The sequence below is a fragment of the Chironomus tepperi genome, unplaced genomic scaffold, assembly GCF_022539635.2.
Source record: "Chironomus tepperi strain 1889 unplaced genomic scaffold, CSIRO-AGI_Ctep_v1 contig_427, whole genome shotgun sequence".
In the NCBI taxonomy this organism is placed as follows: domain Eukaryota; kingdom Metazoa; phylum Arthropoda; class Insecta; order Diptera; family Chironomidae; genus Chironomus; species Chironomus tepperi.
The window spans coordinates 191,513-209,491 of NW_027226549.1; the positions used below are offsets into that span (position 1 = coordinate 191,513).

Sequence of the window (17,979 nt, forward strand, 5' to 3'; positions counted from 1 at the left end):
AACTGCGGGAAATTCAAAATGTGCCTAACTGCAAATAAAACGACGTCAAAATCTGAAAATTTACAAAAATTCTATTTTAAAGAAATGACAACTTCAAAATAAGACTTTAAATCATAGATATCATTGAAATATACATAGTAAATAAATAAAAATTCGTTGACAATTCCACTAAATTAGTTTAATTCTAAAAAGCCGGTAAATGTTTACAAAATTTTTCTGATCACAACCAAAAAATTTTATTTCCTTTGGTAAGTCTTATTAGAAATTAATTTAACATTATTTGACATTAATTAACAGTAAAAAATAATTTAAAATGTTCAAAACAAAAGTTTCTCAATGATAAACATGATTTTGAGAAACTTTTAAAATCCGTTTAATTCAAAACAAGTATACTAATTCAGTACTTTTCAGCACGTCTCACACCATTGAATATTTTTCATAATAGTCAGAAAGATGTCTTCAAACTGGACCGACGTAATAAATTGTATTAAAGATAAAAGTGAACCAACGCTATTATACAGAACTGAAACGTTTAACGTTATTAAGATATTAGTAAAAAGGTAAGGAATATGGAGTTGAGGACTAAGATATGTGGGTAGAGCTGTATTATTGAAATGAAAATTAGCCATTTTTTCAATGACTTTGCAAAGTTTTATATTTCAAAAATTCTCGCTTTAACTCACAAATCTTACTTTTCTAAACTGATATCCATCAAATATAGGTGGAATTGAACATCAATAACTAATTTTCGTCCAGAAAATTCTAATTTTGAGGCTTAAATTTCATAATAATATTTAATCGATTTTCTTCTTTTTCTTACAAATGAAAATATTTTTCCTGAAATCAATAATTACAGAGAACATGAACTCCTTAATCATAATGAGGAATACAATACATTCTTCGATCATCTCATCGCATTACTCGCAGAAAGCATAGCTACAATTCCAATTGCAGGTAGAATAAAAAAATAAAATTTTTTAGAAAGTTTTTGTTGTATTTATGAAGAAAATTTTCTATTTATAGTATCACAGACAAAATTGCTGAACTTGCTAGAGGCTACAAATCTCATAATACGCTATATTGTGAAACGATTTGAAAGCCCTAATGCACCGATCATATTACTGAAAGCATTGAAATCACTTTGTGATGTAGATGCCGGACTTGAAAACTACCCTGCCTATGCATGCCTCAAGAGTATGAAACATCCAGATAATACAAAATCATCAAATGGCTCTGGATCTGATAAGGACAGCCCAAAATCAGAAACAGTCAAGCGATCGAGATCGGAATTGTCTATTGTGATAATGCAGCAACTCACCCAACCGCTAACAACAAATGGAACTGTCCCGCTTACCAATTTCAGTGAAACGCAGTTTGACTTTACTGTAAGATAACTGATTTCAAGGGAAAGTTTATCATGACTAATTGAATGTTTTTTGTTTACAGGAATTATTCAGAAAGGAAGTTATGGATTTGCTTAAATCCCTCAACGCAAACGATGTTCTCCTGAAATGGTGCATCAATTGTATTCCAATTATATCGACAAATTATTCCCTCAAATATGACACCGAACTAATCCTGCAACAAAAGTCACTTCATTTGCCACAGACAAATAGTGATTCTCAAAGTATTAAACAATGTCTCAAGCAAATTGATATTGACACAAATAATATCCTGCATGTACTTCAACTACCGATTATGGACCCGTTGACTAAAGTCAGAATCCAACAACTCTCTCAACTATCAATGTCTGCCTTGTATTGCTGTATTGTTACAACTGTTGCTCATAGTATTAGCATGCTCTCGAGTTGTACAGCAAGTACACAAACATCAGCTCCGAAAAGTACTTCTGCTTCAACTCAACAGAATGTTCCTCCTTCCGCAGCAAACACCAAAGAAGTCCAAGCTACACCCGTTGAAGTTGATCCATACGAAGAAGTTTCCCGCAGCGTAGTCAATCAGTCACTGGATATTTTCAAGAGCGTCTGTGAAATTTTCAAGAAATTTGCACAGAGCAATGTTTATCAGAATCATTTATGTATGGGAGGATGGTTGTTGCTTGCTGGCATTCAAGGAGCAATGAGTGCATCAAGTGGAACACAAAAATCCTCGTCTCAACTGCAAACTGGATCAGATGAGTTTGTTAAAAGTAAAAGTCCATCAAGACATGCCGAACAGACTGCTCCACAGCCACGCGTGAATCTCTTCAAGGTTCAACAAGGTTTTGGCACTTTGAATGTCTCGATTTCTAAGTACATTATTAAAATATTGGAGGAACTTCTGGATGAATTGAAGATGGATAGTGGAGATGGCATTGATTTGAAACTTAGTGATGATATTTTGATCATTCAGCAGCAACAACTGTCACCTGAATTGATCAATTTCAATATCATGAAACCATATTCATCTATGGACCGTATTATTTGTGCTTTTAGTGGAACTACCATTCAACAACTCATGACATTCTTGGCAACAGTTGCTTACCGTAAAGCTTGTTCTTTGAAGCATCTAACCGAATTCGGCGGAGAACAATTAAGCTACAGTGACTCAACAACATATTTCAATGACACATTATCATGCTCAGATGATGACTCAGATACAGAGGATGAGGGAGAAGGAGAAGACTCTGATGAAGAAAGTAGTGACGGATATCTGGGATCATGGTTGAAGGAAGCATTGTCACCTGAAGGCAATGATGTTGAAAATGACAAGAATGATAAGAACGATGAAAATCAGAAGGCAAACTCTCAATTTCCAGCAAGGGATGAACCACATGAATATCTTGAATTAGCAACTCAAATATTCCAGTTCCTTGACGCAAAACTTGGTGATGCTGAGAATAAGTTTTTGATCAAATATGTTCGTCATGGATTAAGTGAACAGCAGATGGTTCTGTTGGCAAACATCCTTAAAGATCTCGATTCCGATGTTCAAATTGGAATTCACAACAGTCCAATGATCATTACATCAAGTAATGTATCCACAAACGATGCCACAAATGCAGTCATTCAGTGGAAAACATCAATGGTTAAATTTTCCAGTTCCATCGGAAAATATATGCACAATTTGATATCAAATTCATTATTGAGTGAATCATTGCAGTCACTGCTTTTACAAAATCTTGGAGTCAGTCCTTGGGCAAATGATACAAACAATTGGCCATTAGAAGTCTATTCAAGGATTTTGGCAGTCGTCGTTCAAATACTGTTATTGAAACCAAGCCAAGAAAAGGAGGCTGCTTGTTTGTCAGTTTGGCATCGATTAGTAAATACATTAGTCGAAGGAGTTTGTGGAAATGTCGTCAGTCAATTTGATGAATATGATGATTTGAACATCGAACATGCTCAATTGCTTTTATTCTTATTCCATTCATTGAATTTGATGCAAAAGAAATCAATATTGCTTCTTGTTGCCGGCGGTGTTATTCGATGTGCTGAAGTTTGTCGAGTCACTGGACCAGAAAAGCCACTTCGTGACGTTCAATTGATTTTATTGTCCAGATTATTGCTCTTCTTGGAATATTTGATGAAGCATTTATATAATCCACCAGAAATTCTATTGGAACAAGTAAGCTGGAACTTGTTCAGCGTATTCTCGACTGATTCTGATGAGAAGAATGCAGGATTGATGAACTATAAGTTGAAAATGGCAATGTTCTACAGGAAGGACATTGAAGAGAAGTACAGAAAGTTGTCAACAATTCATGACGGAATTACAATTAAGCCAAAATTGTATTCATTGACTGCTATTGATCCATCGAAGCAAAATGAATTCAAACTTGATGGACTTGCATGGAATTTCATCTTGTGCACTCCAGATAAAGTCAAATATCCATTGCTTATCGATTCGCTTGTCAGCATTTTGAATATCACTGATATGAGCACCGGAAAGATTCCACATCATTCCCAATTCTCAATCTATTACTGTCACAGCCTTGCATGGAAATTGCTTTTAGGCTTACCACCATCAACATCGCATGTTGAGAATCTCATCAGTTTGGAGGATAAGCAAGTGAACCTTCACACACTGATTTGGTCAACAAGATGCTTAAAGCCAGTCGCAAGTGGAGTTCATTCTCACAATTTGATCGTTGACTGCTTGATTCGTCAAGGAATGTATACACAAGCTGCTGAAACCATGTGGAGTAACTTGACTGAGAAGCTGAATGACTATAATCATGTCTTGACAGCTGCAAAATTGGGATTGGAATCATTCTTGCAAACCTTCCAAACACGTAAGTTGTATTTATTGTCCTTAAGCTTATATCCTATTCTAAAAAATACATTTCAATCCACAGAGACACCAAGACTTTCAAAAGTCATCATGCTGGATAGCTTATTGTCACATCTGTATTATTACCAAACATTGGCTGCCAATGGCGAGGCTAAAAGTGATGAACTAGCTGTTTCATCAACCAGTTTACCAAGTGCTGATGAATCTATGAGCAAGAGCTTACTAGAAAAACTAATTCAGACATTGGAACTTGTTATGGGAGTTTTTAACAAAACTATGGCTATGAACTTGAGTGGACAAGTCCCTCAGAAGATTATGGATGCAATTATTGCCATTTCTGGAACTAGAAATAATTTGGCTGGTGATTTGGCAGAGAATTTGTTGAGAAGCATTCAGTCATCCGATAAGGAAGTACTTAATATTGAATGGAAGCGACCAATGTGTCTTGGTGATACAAATGTCCAACAACCAGAACAAATCACATTGAATATTGTTGAAGCACATCTAGTTGAAGTTTATCGTCATCAAAACTTCTCAGTTCTGCTTTCACTTAAGAGTGTCATTCGTAGTCTTATCAACTGGATTTACTACATGCTTCCTCACTATGACACCAGCAAACCCGATTCAAGATTGCAGAGTCTGTTGGTTCAAATGTGCTTTGATGTTCGCACAGACTTCATCTATGATTCAATCACCAAATGCTTAGAATCATTGATCGGAAGTGACTCGAATTCGGAAAATTTCCAACTTCCTGCCTACATGCATTTGATTCAACAAACCTACACCATTTTGATTGAATATTGCGAATCAAGTACAATTGGATCAACAAAGTCATTGAATGTTGATGAATCAGCATTACATGACATCATTCGTTATTATGAAAGCTTGACTGAAAAGCCTAATGGACTGAAAGCATTGAAGGAGTTCTTCTTTGACCGCAAATTGGGAAATCTTGTCAATATTTTGTTGTCATTCAGTGGAACTAATCTGAGTCAACAATACAGCCACAAGATCTTGAAGTTCTTTGAGAAACTCTTCCAAGTATCCGAGAACATGGATTCATCATTCTCAATTGATGAAGTCTGTAGCGCATTATCTGACTTGGGAACAGTCGATTCTGGCAAATTAAGAAACTGGTTGAGTCATATTTTGCTTGGACCAAAGGGATTATCAATTGATGGTGGAAGTGCTACATCAAGTAACTTCCCAACACCAACAAATCTTGGAACACAGTCATCAGCTCCATCATCATTGCCAATTGACAAGAAATCTGGCCTAGAAACAGCAGAAGCTATGGAAGTTGATGAGGAATGTAGTAAAGTTGGACTGCCATCAATTGCTAACTGGACAACAATAGCTCACTCTTCGTCAAATGATCAAGCTGTTGGCGGAGCACCAGAAAGTATCGAAAATAATGGAAAACTTTTACAGATTTTGACTAAATATATTGTGGCTGAAAATCGAGTGTCAACAAATGTCTCACAAGCACTATTCCAAGCCATGCTACAACTTGGCAATAATCTACTCACAAGCCCAACAGTCACTGATGCAGTTTTGAGTGATTTTACATCTCTCTTCCAAGTAATGGTCACATTAGCTGATGCTGATCAAGGACGTGGACATTCAGCATTGTTTGCATCAGCAATTGAATGGCTAGAAGTGTGCAAGAATCGTGCACTTGAGAAATACAGCAAAAATCAATCGATTGTCTTTACGACTGGAACAAATCAAGCTAAAATTCAGCTTGATAATATCACAGCATTGTTGAAGTATTTCAGTGATTTACTGATTGGAATCAATGGACAACAAAGACCATTATCAAGTGTTTGGGATGATGATGTAACATTTGATATCGAAGAGATCATTGCTAATGATCGTGATGGAGAAAATGAAGAATTGGAAACAGCAGTTGAAGATTCTGATGAGGATACAAACAACAAACTCTGTACTTACACAATTACCCAAAAAGACTTCATGAATCAACATTGGTATTGGTGCTACACCTGCAAAATGGTTGATGACAAAGGATGCTGCTCAATTTGTGCTCGTGTCTGTCACAAAAATCATGATGTATGCTATGCCAAGTTTGGTAATTTCTATTGCGATTGTGGTGCAAAGGAAGATGGATCATGCAGAGCAATGAGTTTACTTGATAATAATGCATCGACCATCCCATCATCAACAACATTGGATCATGGTGAGATTCTTGTCAGCTCATTGAAGCGTCAAACATCTTCAAGTACAGTTCAACCATGCAGTGACATTCTCAGCTTGATTAGCAACAAACCATCATTAGCTAAAATGATTGATGCCTCAAAAGATCAACTCAGCAGTGCCGAAATGTGGAGAAATGTCTTAAAATGCTTGCTTAATTTCTGCAACAATTTACTTCCAATTATCAGAGATAATTGTGCTAAGTTCTCAACAGTTGGATGTCATTCAAGAGCTAAAAATTCTTTGGAACGTTTACATCTTCCAGAGAAGGCATTCACATACAGCGAGCAAGTCATGATTGCAACATTGGGATCACAAGAAGGTGCATTTGAGAATGTAAGAATGAACTATTCTGGAGATCAAGGACAGACAATCCGTCAACTATTGTCATCAAATTTAATCAGACGTGTAGCTCTATGTGCTTTATCATCACCACAAGGCAAGCGCCAGCACTTGGCTGTATCACATGAAAAAGGAAAAGTCACAATTTTACAATTGTCAGCTTTGTTGAAGCAAGCTGATGCTGCTAAGAAGAAATTGACATTGACAAGATTATCATCAGTTCCAATCACCTGCAGTGTATTGTCACTTGCTGCAAATCCAGCAAATGAAGATCTTCTTGCTGTTTGTGGTTTAAGAGAATGTCATGTCTTGACATTCACAGCTAATGGAACAGTCAGTGATCACATTGTTTTGACCTTACAACTCGATAATGGAAACTATTTGAGACGAGCAATTTGGTTGCCAGGATCTCAAACTAAATTGGCTTTAGTTACTGCTGAATATGTGAAAATTTATGATCTTGCTGAAGACAGCATTTCACCACTTTACTACTTTGTAGTTCCATCAGGTGATATTCGAGATGTTTGCTTCGTGCTTCAAGAAGAGACTTACTACTTGCTGATCATGTCATCACTCGGATATATTTACACTCAGCCATTAAGTGATGAAAGCTTAGCTGCTCATGGAGCTTTCTATGTAACCAACACATTAGAACTTGATCATTCATACATTCGTGACGTTAATGGACAGATTTTGGGTGGTGGCGTATCCATCTATTATTCTCATACATTGCAAGTTCTATTATTCAGTTATGCTGCTGGTAAAAGTTTCATGGCACCACTAGTTGATGTGAATGAAGGTGTCAAGTGTGTCGTCAATCTCATGCATTCATCTAAAGTATTCTCAAAAGGAAGCTCAAATGGATCACAATCACCATTATGTCAATGGATGGAAATTCTTGGTCATCCAGGTTTGATTTGTGCCATGCAGCAATCAACTAATAATCCAGTCATTTTCATGCTGAAACCAGAAGGATATTTAGTTCAGGAGATCAAAGCTCAAAATTCAAAAGCTAAGATTATGGATATGGTTGCAATTCGTCATCAAGTAAGTGGAACTGAAAAGACAACATTGATTTTGTTGTGTGAAGATGGAAGTTTGAGAATTTATGCTGCAAATCCAGAAGTTACAAACTATTGGTTATCGCCAGAAATTCAACCAATTGGAAATTATTACAATTCAGGAATAATTGTCAAGGAACGACTTGGAAGTAAGAAGAAGGCAAAGAAAACGTCAAGCAAGCAATTGCCAAAGATGCAACAACAAATGAGTGGACCAAATCCAGTCTTTCCTGTTGACTTCTTTGAACATTGTACACCTTTCCATGATGTCGAATTCGGAGGAAATGACCTACTTGAAATTTACAACTCACAGCAATTGCAGCATCGCTTGAATTCAACTGGATTCTATGTTGCATCTACAAGATTTAATGGATTTACATTAGAAGTCAATAACAAAGATACAAACATGGTTATGACTGGAATCAGATTCTTAATTGGTTCACAAGATATTTCACGTGCACCAACAGCAGTTACAATTTTGGGACGAAAGATTCCAACAATCTGCACTCGACCACGTTGGTTTGCAATTCCATTGACACGAGAAGAAAGCTTACAATCAGATAAGAAGTTGAACATTCATTTCTCACCATCTCAAGATCCTGAATTTGTAACAATGCTTGATTCCATTAAAATTTATGGAAAAACAAAAGAAAACTTTGGATTTCCTGATGAAATATTTGATGATTCAGGTCCTGCTCCTAATCCAGTTCAAATACAACAAACAAGTGAGTCTGACACTCAGATCTGCAATGTAACACCACTGGACAAAATGGTAACAAGTATGCTGGATGTTGTTGACAGTGGATTCTATTTCCTTGGAGGTGCATCAGTAGATTCAATTTTGAAACAATCTGCCATAGATGTGACTACTTCTTTGTTGCTACTTCCAACACCTGGAGTTGTTCAGCAACTATCCAGATCTGTCTTGGCTACATTACATCAAACAAAGTCCCAATATCATCAATATAAGGATCGTGAAATTTTGAATGAAATTTCTAAGGAACTTCAATTCATGCTTGGAGTCACCAACTTTAAGAATATTGATCCAGAAGGATTTTATCGTTTAGTCTTGATGGTACGCAATATTGCCATTCAAAGACCACAGCAGTTGACTAAAATATGCCAAGAAAATCAATATCCAATTGTGACATCATTAATGACTTTGACAAAAGAACTGCATCGAATTTCAAGCAACTATGATGAGTCCATCATTCATTATGGATTAACTCATAAGGAAGCAACAATCCAATCGCTCATTGAAATCTTTTATGCATTCATCTACACTGACAATGGAATGATTGATCAAATGATTAAATTCATTGTTGAATTGTTGCTTGATAAAGATCCACAAGTAAGTCACAGTGCAAAATATGCCATCATTCGTTTGTTGCGTCCAAAATGTAAGCGACAACGTAAAGTTCTCATTGAATCAACAACACCACCAAGTTGTCAAACACCAACACCGCAATCAGCACCAATAATTGTTCCACCACAGGAAGATATCTCAGCAAATATTCAGGATGTCGATTTGATTGAACCTTTAGGATTGGTTGCTCAAGGTGGAGCTGCAGAAAATCGTGACTTAGTTGAACCATCTTTGGAGGCATTATTAGGAATGGCTGGAAATGTTCCAGCATTAGGTGGACGTGATGGAGAGGCTTTGATGGAATTTGCATTGGAATTGTACTTGCATGAATATGATGGAGACATTCAAGCCTTCCAAGGTCTTGCAAATCGTCTACGTGGAAATCAAGCATTCCAAGCAGTTGCTCAAGCAGCTGGAATTGACTTAGGTGCAGCAAATCAACCTCGTGTTAATAACTCAGCTGGTGGATCAGATGATGACGATGAAGCTATTTCAAATGCAGCCACTGATGGCTCACGTGATGTAAATCAAATGCTTGCAACATCACCAAGTGCTGAACAACTTATTGACAATACTGCTGATGGTGGAAATGGATCAGATGGAAGTGGTGAATCTTTAGGTGGCGCATCAGGAAGAAGTTCAACATATGATGAGCCAATGGTTACATCAACTAGTTCACCACCGAAGATGAATTCAAAACTTGAAGCTGTTAAGGATGAAGAGGATATTTGTGAGCAAGAAAATTCTGCAAAACTTCATCAATTGAGAGTTGCAATTTTGGAGAAAATGATTGACAACTTTGCAGCTATTGATGAAGTCAATGGACGTCAAGTTATTCCATTCATGCAAGTTATTTTGATGCTAACAACTGATCTTGATGGCTCGCAAGAAGCTGAAAGAAATGTTATGACTAAATTGTTGAGTGCATGCATTGAAAAATTGGAAATGTCACAACCAGCACAATTGTCGACTCGATCAGCAAAATCTGAAGTGAAGCTTATCATCATCCGATACTTTGGAATCTTGATGGGCAAATTAAAGACATCATCATCAAAATCAAGCTCTGCATCATCATCTGTAAGCATGGACAATATTCAATTTGTTGCATCATCAACTGCATCTTATCTGACACGAAGCGGTGCAATTACATATTGCTTGACAATATTGGAATCATTTTTACCATACTGGAGACAAAACTCATCATCTAGTGATTCAAATTCACCTCAAAACCCAGCAAATGGTGCTCATATTGTAACATCAGGTGGAATGCCAACAAATACATTGCTTAAACCGACTATCTATGGACCAGTTCCAGACATGCAACCATTCTTTGCTAGACAATATATCAAAGGATTGACAGACATATTTGAATTATATCCACAAGTTTTGACAGAAATGGCAGTTCGATTGCCATATCAAATTCTAAAATTGACAAATTCAAACTCGAATCAACAACAACATACATACGATTCAGCATTGACATTCACATTATGTGAATATATGCTGCATATGCAATCACCATCAATTCGTCGTCAAGTTCGTAAACTCTTACTTTACATGTGTGGAAATAAGGAACGTTACCGAAAGTTGAGAGATTTGCATTCATTGAATGAGCATATGAAGGCAATAAGAGCTTCATTGAACAGCACTGGATTGACTTATCAATCATTGGTATCGCTTATGGATCATTTGAAAGCATGTTATGAAATTGCATCAGCACGAACTGGAAATTGGCAAAGATTCTGCCTCCTCAACACTGACATTCTCTCATCTCTACTCAGTTTGAGTTGCCAGCAATTGGATCATGAACAGATCTCAACAACTATCCTACAATTATTGCAAGCAGCTGTTGTAAATACAAACAGCACAACAACACCATCAATTCAAGAAGTCTCATCATCATCGACTGGCGCACAAGTGAAAACAAAGGAACGTAAAGATCGCGATAAAAGCGAAGAATTAGATAATTTGGGTACAGAAACAAAATTCGATCCAGCAAATTGTAATCTTCTTGTACAACAAATATTCAATCAAGTTTCCATGCCCAATTTATCATTGTTTATTAAAACATTCTTGTTGGAAACGAACAGCATAAATATACGTTGGCTAGCACATGGATTGATCTATGCATTCTATGAGAATTGTAATGAAGCTAATAAGAGTAAATTATTGGAAGTACTATTTGCATTATGGCCATTGATACCAGGCTATGGAAAGCGAACACCACAGTTTATTGACTTGATTGGATTCTTCACACTTAACACAAAATCAGTTGTACATTTGTTGCCGGAAAAAATTTCAAAAGCTGTGAAATTATTGCGTGAACAAAATGAATTTGTTGCTAAACATCCATCGGCATCATTGTATACATCACTCGGACAGGTTCTTGATTTAGATGGATTTTATTTGGAATCGGAACCATGCTTGGTCTGTAATAGTGTTGATCAACCATTCAGTATCATTAAATTGACATCAATTAAAATGGATTCAAAGTTTACAACTAATTCCAACATTATTAAGCTTGTTAATTCACACATTATCTCAAAGATTATCTTGAGAATTGGTGACTTGAAGAGAACAAAGATGGTTCGTACAATTAATGTCTATTACAATAGTAGAAATGTACAAGCTGTCGTTGAATTGAAGAATCGTCCATCAATGTGGCATAAAGCGAAATCAGTTACATTGCAATCTGGTCAAACTGATGTAAGTTGTCTTTTAATATCTCCATCCTTAACTTGTTACTAATTCATTTCTATTTCACAGATCAAAATCGAACTTTCATTGCCGATAATTGCGTCAAACATCATGTTTGAGTACGAAGACTTTTACGAAACTGTTACAAGTTTACCGGAAAGTTTACAATGTCCACGTTGCTCAGCAACCGTTCCAGCCAATCCTGGTGTATGCAATAATTGTGGCGAACATGTATTCCAATGCCATAAATGTCGTGCAATTCATTATGATGAGAAGGTAAGCATGAAATTCTTTTGACAAAATTGTTTAGTGCCGTAAATAATGACTCATTTTATTTCCCACAGGATCCATTCATATGTCAATCATGTGGCTTTTGCAAGTATGCTAAATTTGACTATAGCATTTATGGTCGTCCAACATCGGCTGTTGATTCCGTTGAGTCTGATGAAGATCGTGCAAAGACCGTACAGACAATCAACAACCTGTTGGAGAAGGCAGACAAGAGTTATCGTGAAATTTTGAATGTTCGTCAATCATTGGAATTATTAATTCCAAAAGTTGCTGATGGTGGTATGGCAGCGGAATTGATTGGCGGAACAATTTCAAGTACAATGCATATCAATAAAATTGTACAGCAGATGGAAAAGAAGTATTGCAGCGAGGGTAAAACACATTTTGAGGATTTGACAAAAATTGTTCAGAAAATTCAAGCATGTCGTCGTGAACTTGTTGCATACGATAAGTTACAAATGGATACAACACCTGTTACTCCCGTTGTCATGCCAACCGATTCATATGAAATCGCTCATAGCAGATGTTATGGATGTGCACTTGCGTCTATTGAACAAATTTTGACTTTATTGCGTGGTATGGGATCTCAGATTCAATGCCGTATGCTGTTGTGCAGTGAAGGATTAATTGAGGAATTGGCAACAAATAATTTACGTCACGGAACTGATCAAAAGATTCAGGAAGAAGTTCGTAATTTATTGTGTCTGTTGACTAGAGATTTACCGGAACCAACTGAAAGACTCTGCAAATTGCTAAAAGGACGTGTTTTGGCTGCACTTGAAGGAAGCGTCCCATTGTCTAATTTAGATAATGCAGTTCGTAATGAGATGTCATTATTGGAAGCTATGGCAATGCAGGAAGATACATGCTGGCAAATGAAATTGAAGCCAATTGTTGAACTGTTCAAGAAAGCAAGCAACGATCCAAGAGGACCAGTAACTCCAGTTGTCCAACCATGCTTGCGTGTCATTCAATTTATGTGCAATCCACCAGCACCAACAAGCAAGAAAAATAAAGGAAAATCAGCACTTGACTTGTGTACAGTCAAACCATCAGAAGGAATATCAGTCAATACACAAAGATGGATTAATGGCGAAAAGGAACACTCCTATGAGGCATGGAAGTCACGTCAATCAACAAATGTTCCAGTTACAGTACAACCAGTCGATCCAAAATCAAAAGCTGACACATTCATGGCTGTTATGGATGAGAAGCGTCAACAAACTCGTCGTCTATACTTGACTGAAAAGTACGGTCATCGTTGGATATTCAACACAATTAAGAAACGTCTACAAGCTCCAATGAAATTAATACCAAACTATTTACCAAGCATTCTATTTCATCCAACATCTCGTCTTGTTCGTGTTAATGCATGCTCATTGGTAACATCTTGGATGTCAACACACGATAGAAAAATCCGTATATTGAATTTATTAACAGGATTCTTAAAATACATTGGTGAAGCAGGCGAGGCAAGTGGCGAATTTATTGATTTGTTTAAACAAATAGCTCAAGAGGCACCATATCGTCAATATTTGGCATTAAATCACGTCATCACGAAGATTTTGGACTTGTTGAATAATGAATTTGAAAAGATTTATCGATTGGAGGAATCGACAACATTATCAACTGATTTGGGACAAGGATATGCATTGAAACAATATGTTGACTTGATTTCCATGTTTTTGGAAAATCCACAAATTATTAAAGCATATAAAGGTGCTGTCTTGCAAAATATCATTCAAAGCTACTTGAATCTACGTAAATTGGTCGTACAACGAACAATGTACATCGATGATGCTCAAAAGAGCTTAATGAACTTGTTGGAAGAATTGACAAGTGGAACTGAAGAAGAAACAGCTGCTTTTATGGCAATTTGCATTGATATCGTACGCAAAACACCACCGAATGACTTGAAGACACCGCTGTTCATGTTTGAACGTTTATGTTCAACAATTCATTCTGAAGATTCGGATAATGATGAGTTCTTCCTTAATTTGGAAAAAGATCAGCTTCAGGAAGAGTTTATTCAAGGACGAATGTTGGGAAATCCATATCCATCAACAGAACCAGGCTTAGGTCCATTAATGAGAGATGTTAAGAACAAGATCTGCTTCGACTGTGAGATCATGGCTATGTTGGAAGATGATAATGGAATGGAACTGCTTGTTCACAATAAAATCATCAGCTTAGATTTGCCAGTCAAAGAAGTTTACAAACGAGTATGGCTTGCTGGTGGTGGAGAACGTGACACAATGAGAATTGTCTATCGTATTCGTGGATTGTCTGGTGATGCAACTGAAGAATTTATTGAGAATCTTAAGCCAACAAGCGCTCAGGAAGAAGATAATGAGCAAATTTATCGCATGGTCAATGTGATTGTTGATTGTGGTGGACTGAAAGTTATTTTGGATCGAATGAGTTACTTACAGAATGTAAGCAAGTCAAAGCCGTTCCTGCAGACTCTCTTGAAGCTCTTCTTGATGTGCGTTAAGGTTAAGAAGTGCCGCGAAGAACTCTGCCAACCTGAATTGAGAGCAATTTCAACGCTCCTTAAAGTCCTTCATTTGAGTCTTCAACATCAAGTTCAAGAAAATGATCCACAAATGTCAACCGTAACTGAACAATTGCTTGAAATTATGGAAACAATTTTGGCTAAAGCTGCATCTGATTCCTTGGATTCCTTCCTTCAATTCTCATTAACATTTGGTGGACCTGAATATATTGAAGCTTTATTATCATGCACAAATCATGCAAATGTCAGAAATAATCGATGCTTAATTAGAGTTGTTGCTGCTTTGGTTTATGGAAATGACATCAAAATGGCTTTGCTATGTGACTACTTTAAGAACTGCTTTGACTTTGAGAAGTTTGATGTTGAACGAACACCTGAAGAAGAATTCCAATTGGAATTGTTCTGTATCCTATGTTCGGCTATTGAGAAGAACTCGATTGGTGGAATCTTGAAGGATTATATCATGGGACTTGGAATAGTCGAAAAGGCTATAAACTATATCGTCAAATATGCACCAACTAACCGCATCATCCTGCTTCCATTTGCTTCATCATTGGATTCTGAAGAATTGAAAACATTCATCTCAAAACCATCATTGAAGTATATCCTACAATTCTTATCAGGCTTGGCAAATAAGCACGAAAAGACCCAACTTGCTGTTGCTAAGGAATTGATTCCAATTGTTCATCAGCTTGAGCAAGTTTCATCAGACGAGCATGTTGGAAGTTTAGCTGAAAATCTCCTTGAAGCACTAAGTTCTGAACCAGCAACAGCAAAGACTGTTCAAGAATATCGTGACTCAACTAAAGCTGAGAAGAAGCGACTTGCTATGGCTACACGTGAGAAGCAGCTTAATGCTATGGGCATGAGAACTAATGAGAAAGGACAAGTTACAGCAAAGGAACAAGTCTTACAAGAACTTGACAGTGCAATGGCTGATTTAGTCAAACAAGAGACAGGTTTAACATGCTTTATTTGTCGCGAAGGATATGCATCTCAACCTAATCAAGTCATGGGCATTTATACATTCACAAAACGTTGTCCACTTGAGGAAATGGAACAGAAATCCCGAAAGACTATGGGATATGCAACAGTCAGTCACTTCAATGTCGTACATACCAACTGTCATATGAGTGCTATAAGAATGTCTCGTGGACGTGATGAATGGGAAAGTGCCAGTTTACAGAACACCAATACAAAATGTAATGGATTGTTGCCATTATGGGGTCCTGAAGTCAGTGAAACTGCATTTAGTGCTAGCATGGCTCGTCAGCATAGCTACTTACAAGACAGCACTCAACGAATTGAAATCACATTTGTCAGCGGAATGCAAGACTTGAAGTTGTTGCTGCTTAGATTTGCACATGAAAAGAGCTTCCACAGTGATGCTGGTGGTGGTAAGTTATTGATATGCTTAATATTGTTCCTAACATTTTACTAATATTATTTTTATTTCTGTTCCTTCCAGGTGGTCCACAGTCAAACATGCATTTAGTTCCATACTTAATGTTCTTCTCACTCTACATCTCCTTATCAACCCGCTCATATACACGTGAAGAAAAGTCATTGACTGCATTCTTGAACCAGCCGGTCGGTGAGAAGTGGCTTGAATCAGCCTATGAAATTGATGGACCAACTTATCAAATTGCATTGAGTATTGTCCTGCATACACCGGAAATGTGGATGAAGAATCGCATTAAGTATTTGAAGAGATTGTTGGTGATTTATCATGTCCGTCATTTATATCCAACAACAACCTGCAAGGCATTGAATGGAGTTGGGGATAAAGATCCAAAAGATTATTCTGTCTACAAAGGTGGATTGATGCTGTTCGCATTGGTTGAATTGATCTACAAATATTTCTTCAACAAAGTCATTAATCCAAAGGATGAAGACTGGCCGGTGTCATTATTCAATTATATTCGCAAGAATGATGAAGCTATGGTTAAATCAGCCGTGACTGTTTTGGAAAATTTCCGCGAAGAATATTTGCCGTGTACATCATTTGGAGAGTTCTGCGATGTTGCTGGTAAGTTGATGTTTTTGTTATTTTTTAACATGGTGGATATGGACTTGATATTCTGTGGATTTATAACATCCAGGAAGATTGATTGTCTGAAAACTATTTCTATTGCTGAATTATTTACTAACATTTTCTCTATTTCTATTCATTATTTACAGGATTATTCGACGAAATTGACGATCCAGATAAATTCTTATCGGAACTGTTGCAATCTATGCCAGGCGGAAACTAAATTTTGCATTAATAATCATAATAATTATTATTTTTTTTTCTCTAATATTTTGTGTGGTATAAATGCACTTTAATAATACTAATAATCTTTTATTGGAATGAATATTTTTTTGGATTAGACAAATGGAAAGTTATAATGAAATGGAAATGTATTTGATAGCTGGAAAAACTTATTAATAAAAATATATATCTAATCAATTAGCAAGCAAAAAATTATAAATTGATGAGTTTTATTATTTTTTGGGTTTGAATTATAAAGGTTTGAATTGAATTGTTCACATTAAGACTGGCTATATAAGTTAGCAAAATAATTTTTAGTTATGATTTTTTAAAGTTTGAAAGATTTAAAGAAATATTAATTTTCCAAATTGTATTCAAACCAATAATTGATTTGAAAGTGTTTTGCATTTGATAGTTTTTTTTTTTATTTTATTCATAATTTTAATTTTTTCAAATTAAATTTATTTAAAGAAAATATTTCTTCGATTTAAATTTTGATAGGATAAAAAAATGTTGAAATTTGTTTATAAATGAACATTTAAAAAAATTTAATTTCGAATTTTCTAATATTTTGAGTTAATAATCTAAATTGATTTAAAGTTTTCAATTTTAATTTAAAAATTTTGGAGATTCAGTTTTAATTTGAAATTTTAATTTCTAAGATTTTTAATTTAAAAATTTCAAATTTTTTTGAAAGATTTAGAAATTTACTTAACATACATTTTTGAAATTTTCTGAATTCTCATTTTAAATCAATTTTGTTTGAAAAAATAATTTTTTTCAATTTTCTAATTTTTCTCTGAATCGAAATTTATAAAAATTTTACATTTGAAAAAAAAAAACTTTTGCTTAGAAATTTGAGTTTTTGTTTGAATTTTTTTAAAATTTTTTAATTCTCTTCAATTTTAAATTCAAATTTTTCTTAAAATTTTAACACTTCATTTTTAATTTTATGAAATTTAATTTTTAATCATCAAATTTTAAATCGAACGAGAATCTATTTTAT

At 35.7% G+C, this 17,979-nt stretch overlaps 1 protein-coding gene across 1 annotated transcript; it reads left to right on the forward strand.

The window, feature by feature from the left end:
• Positions 1-452: 452 nt before the first annotated feature.
• On the forward strand, positions 453-17,193 carry poe (E3 ubiquitin-protein ligase-like protein poe). The gene is made up of 9 exons (XM_070649566.1): positions 453-560; positions 857-954; positions 1,024-1,385; positions 1,447-4,234; positions 4,298-11,922; positions 11,983-12,189; positions 12,258-16,116; positions 16,188-16,748; positions 16,901-17,193. Exons 1-9 carry the CDS (start codon positions 454-456, stop codon positions 16,972-16,974), a joined length of 15,681 nt encoding a protein of 5,226 aa, XP_070505667.1. The 5' UTR covers position 453; the 3' UTR covers positions 16,975-17,193.
• Positions 17,194-17,979: the final 786 nt, after the last annotated feature.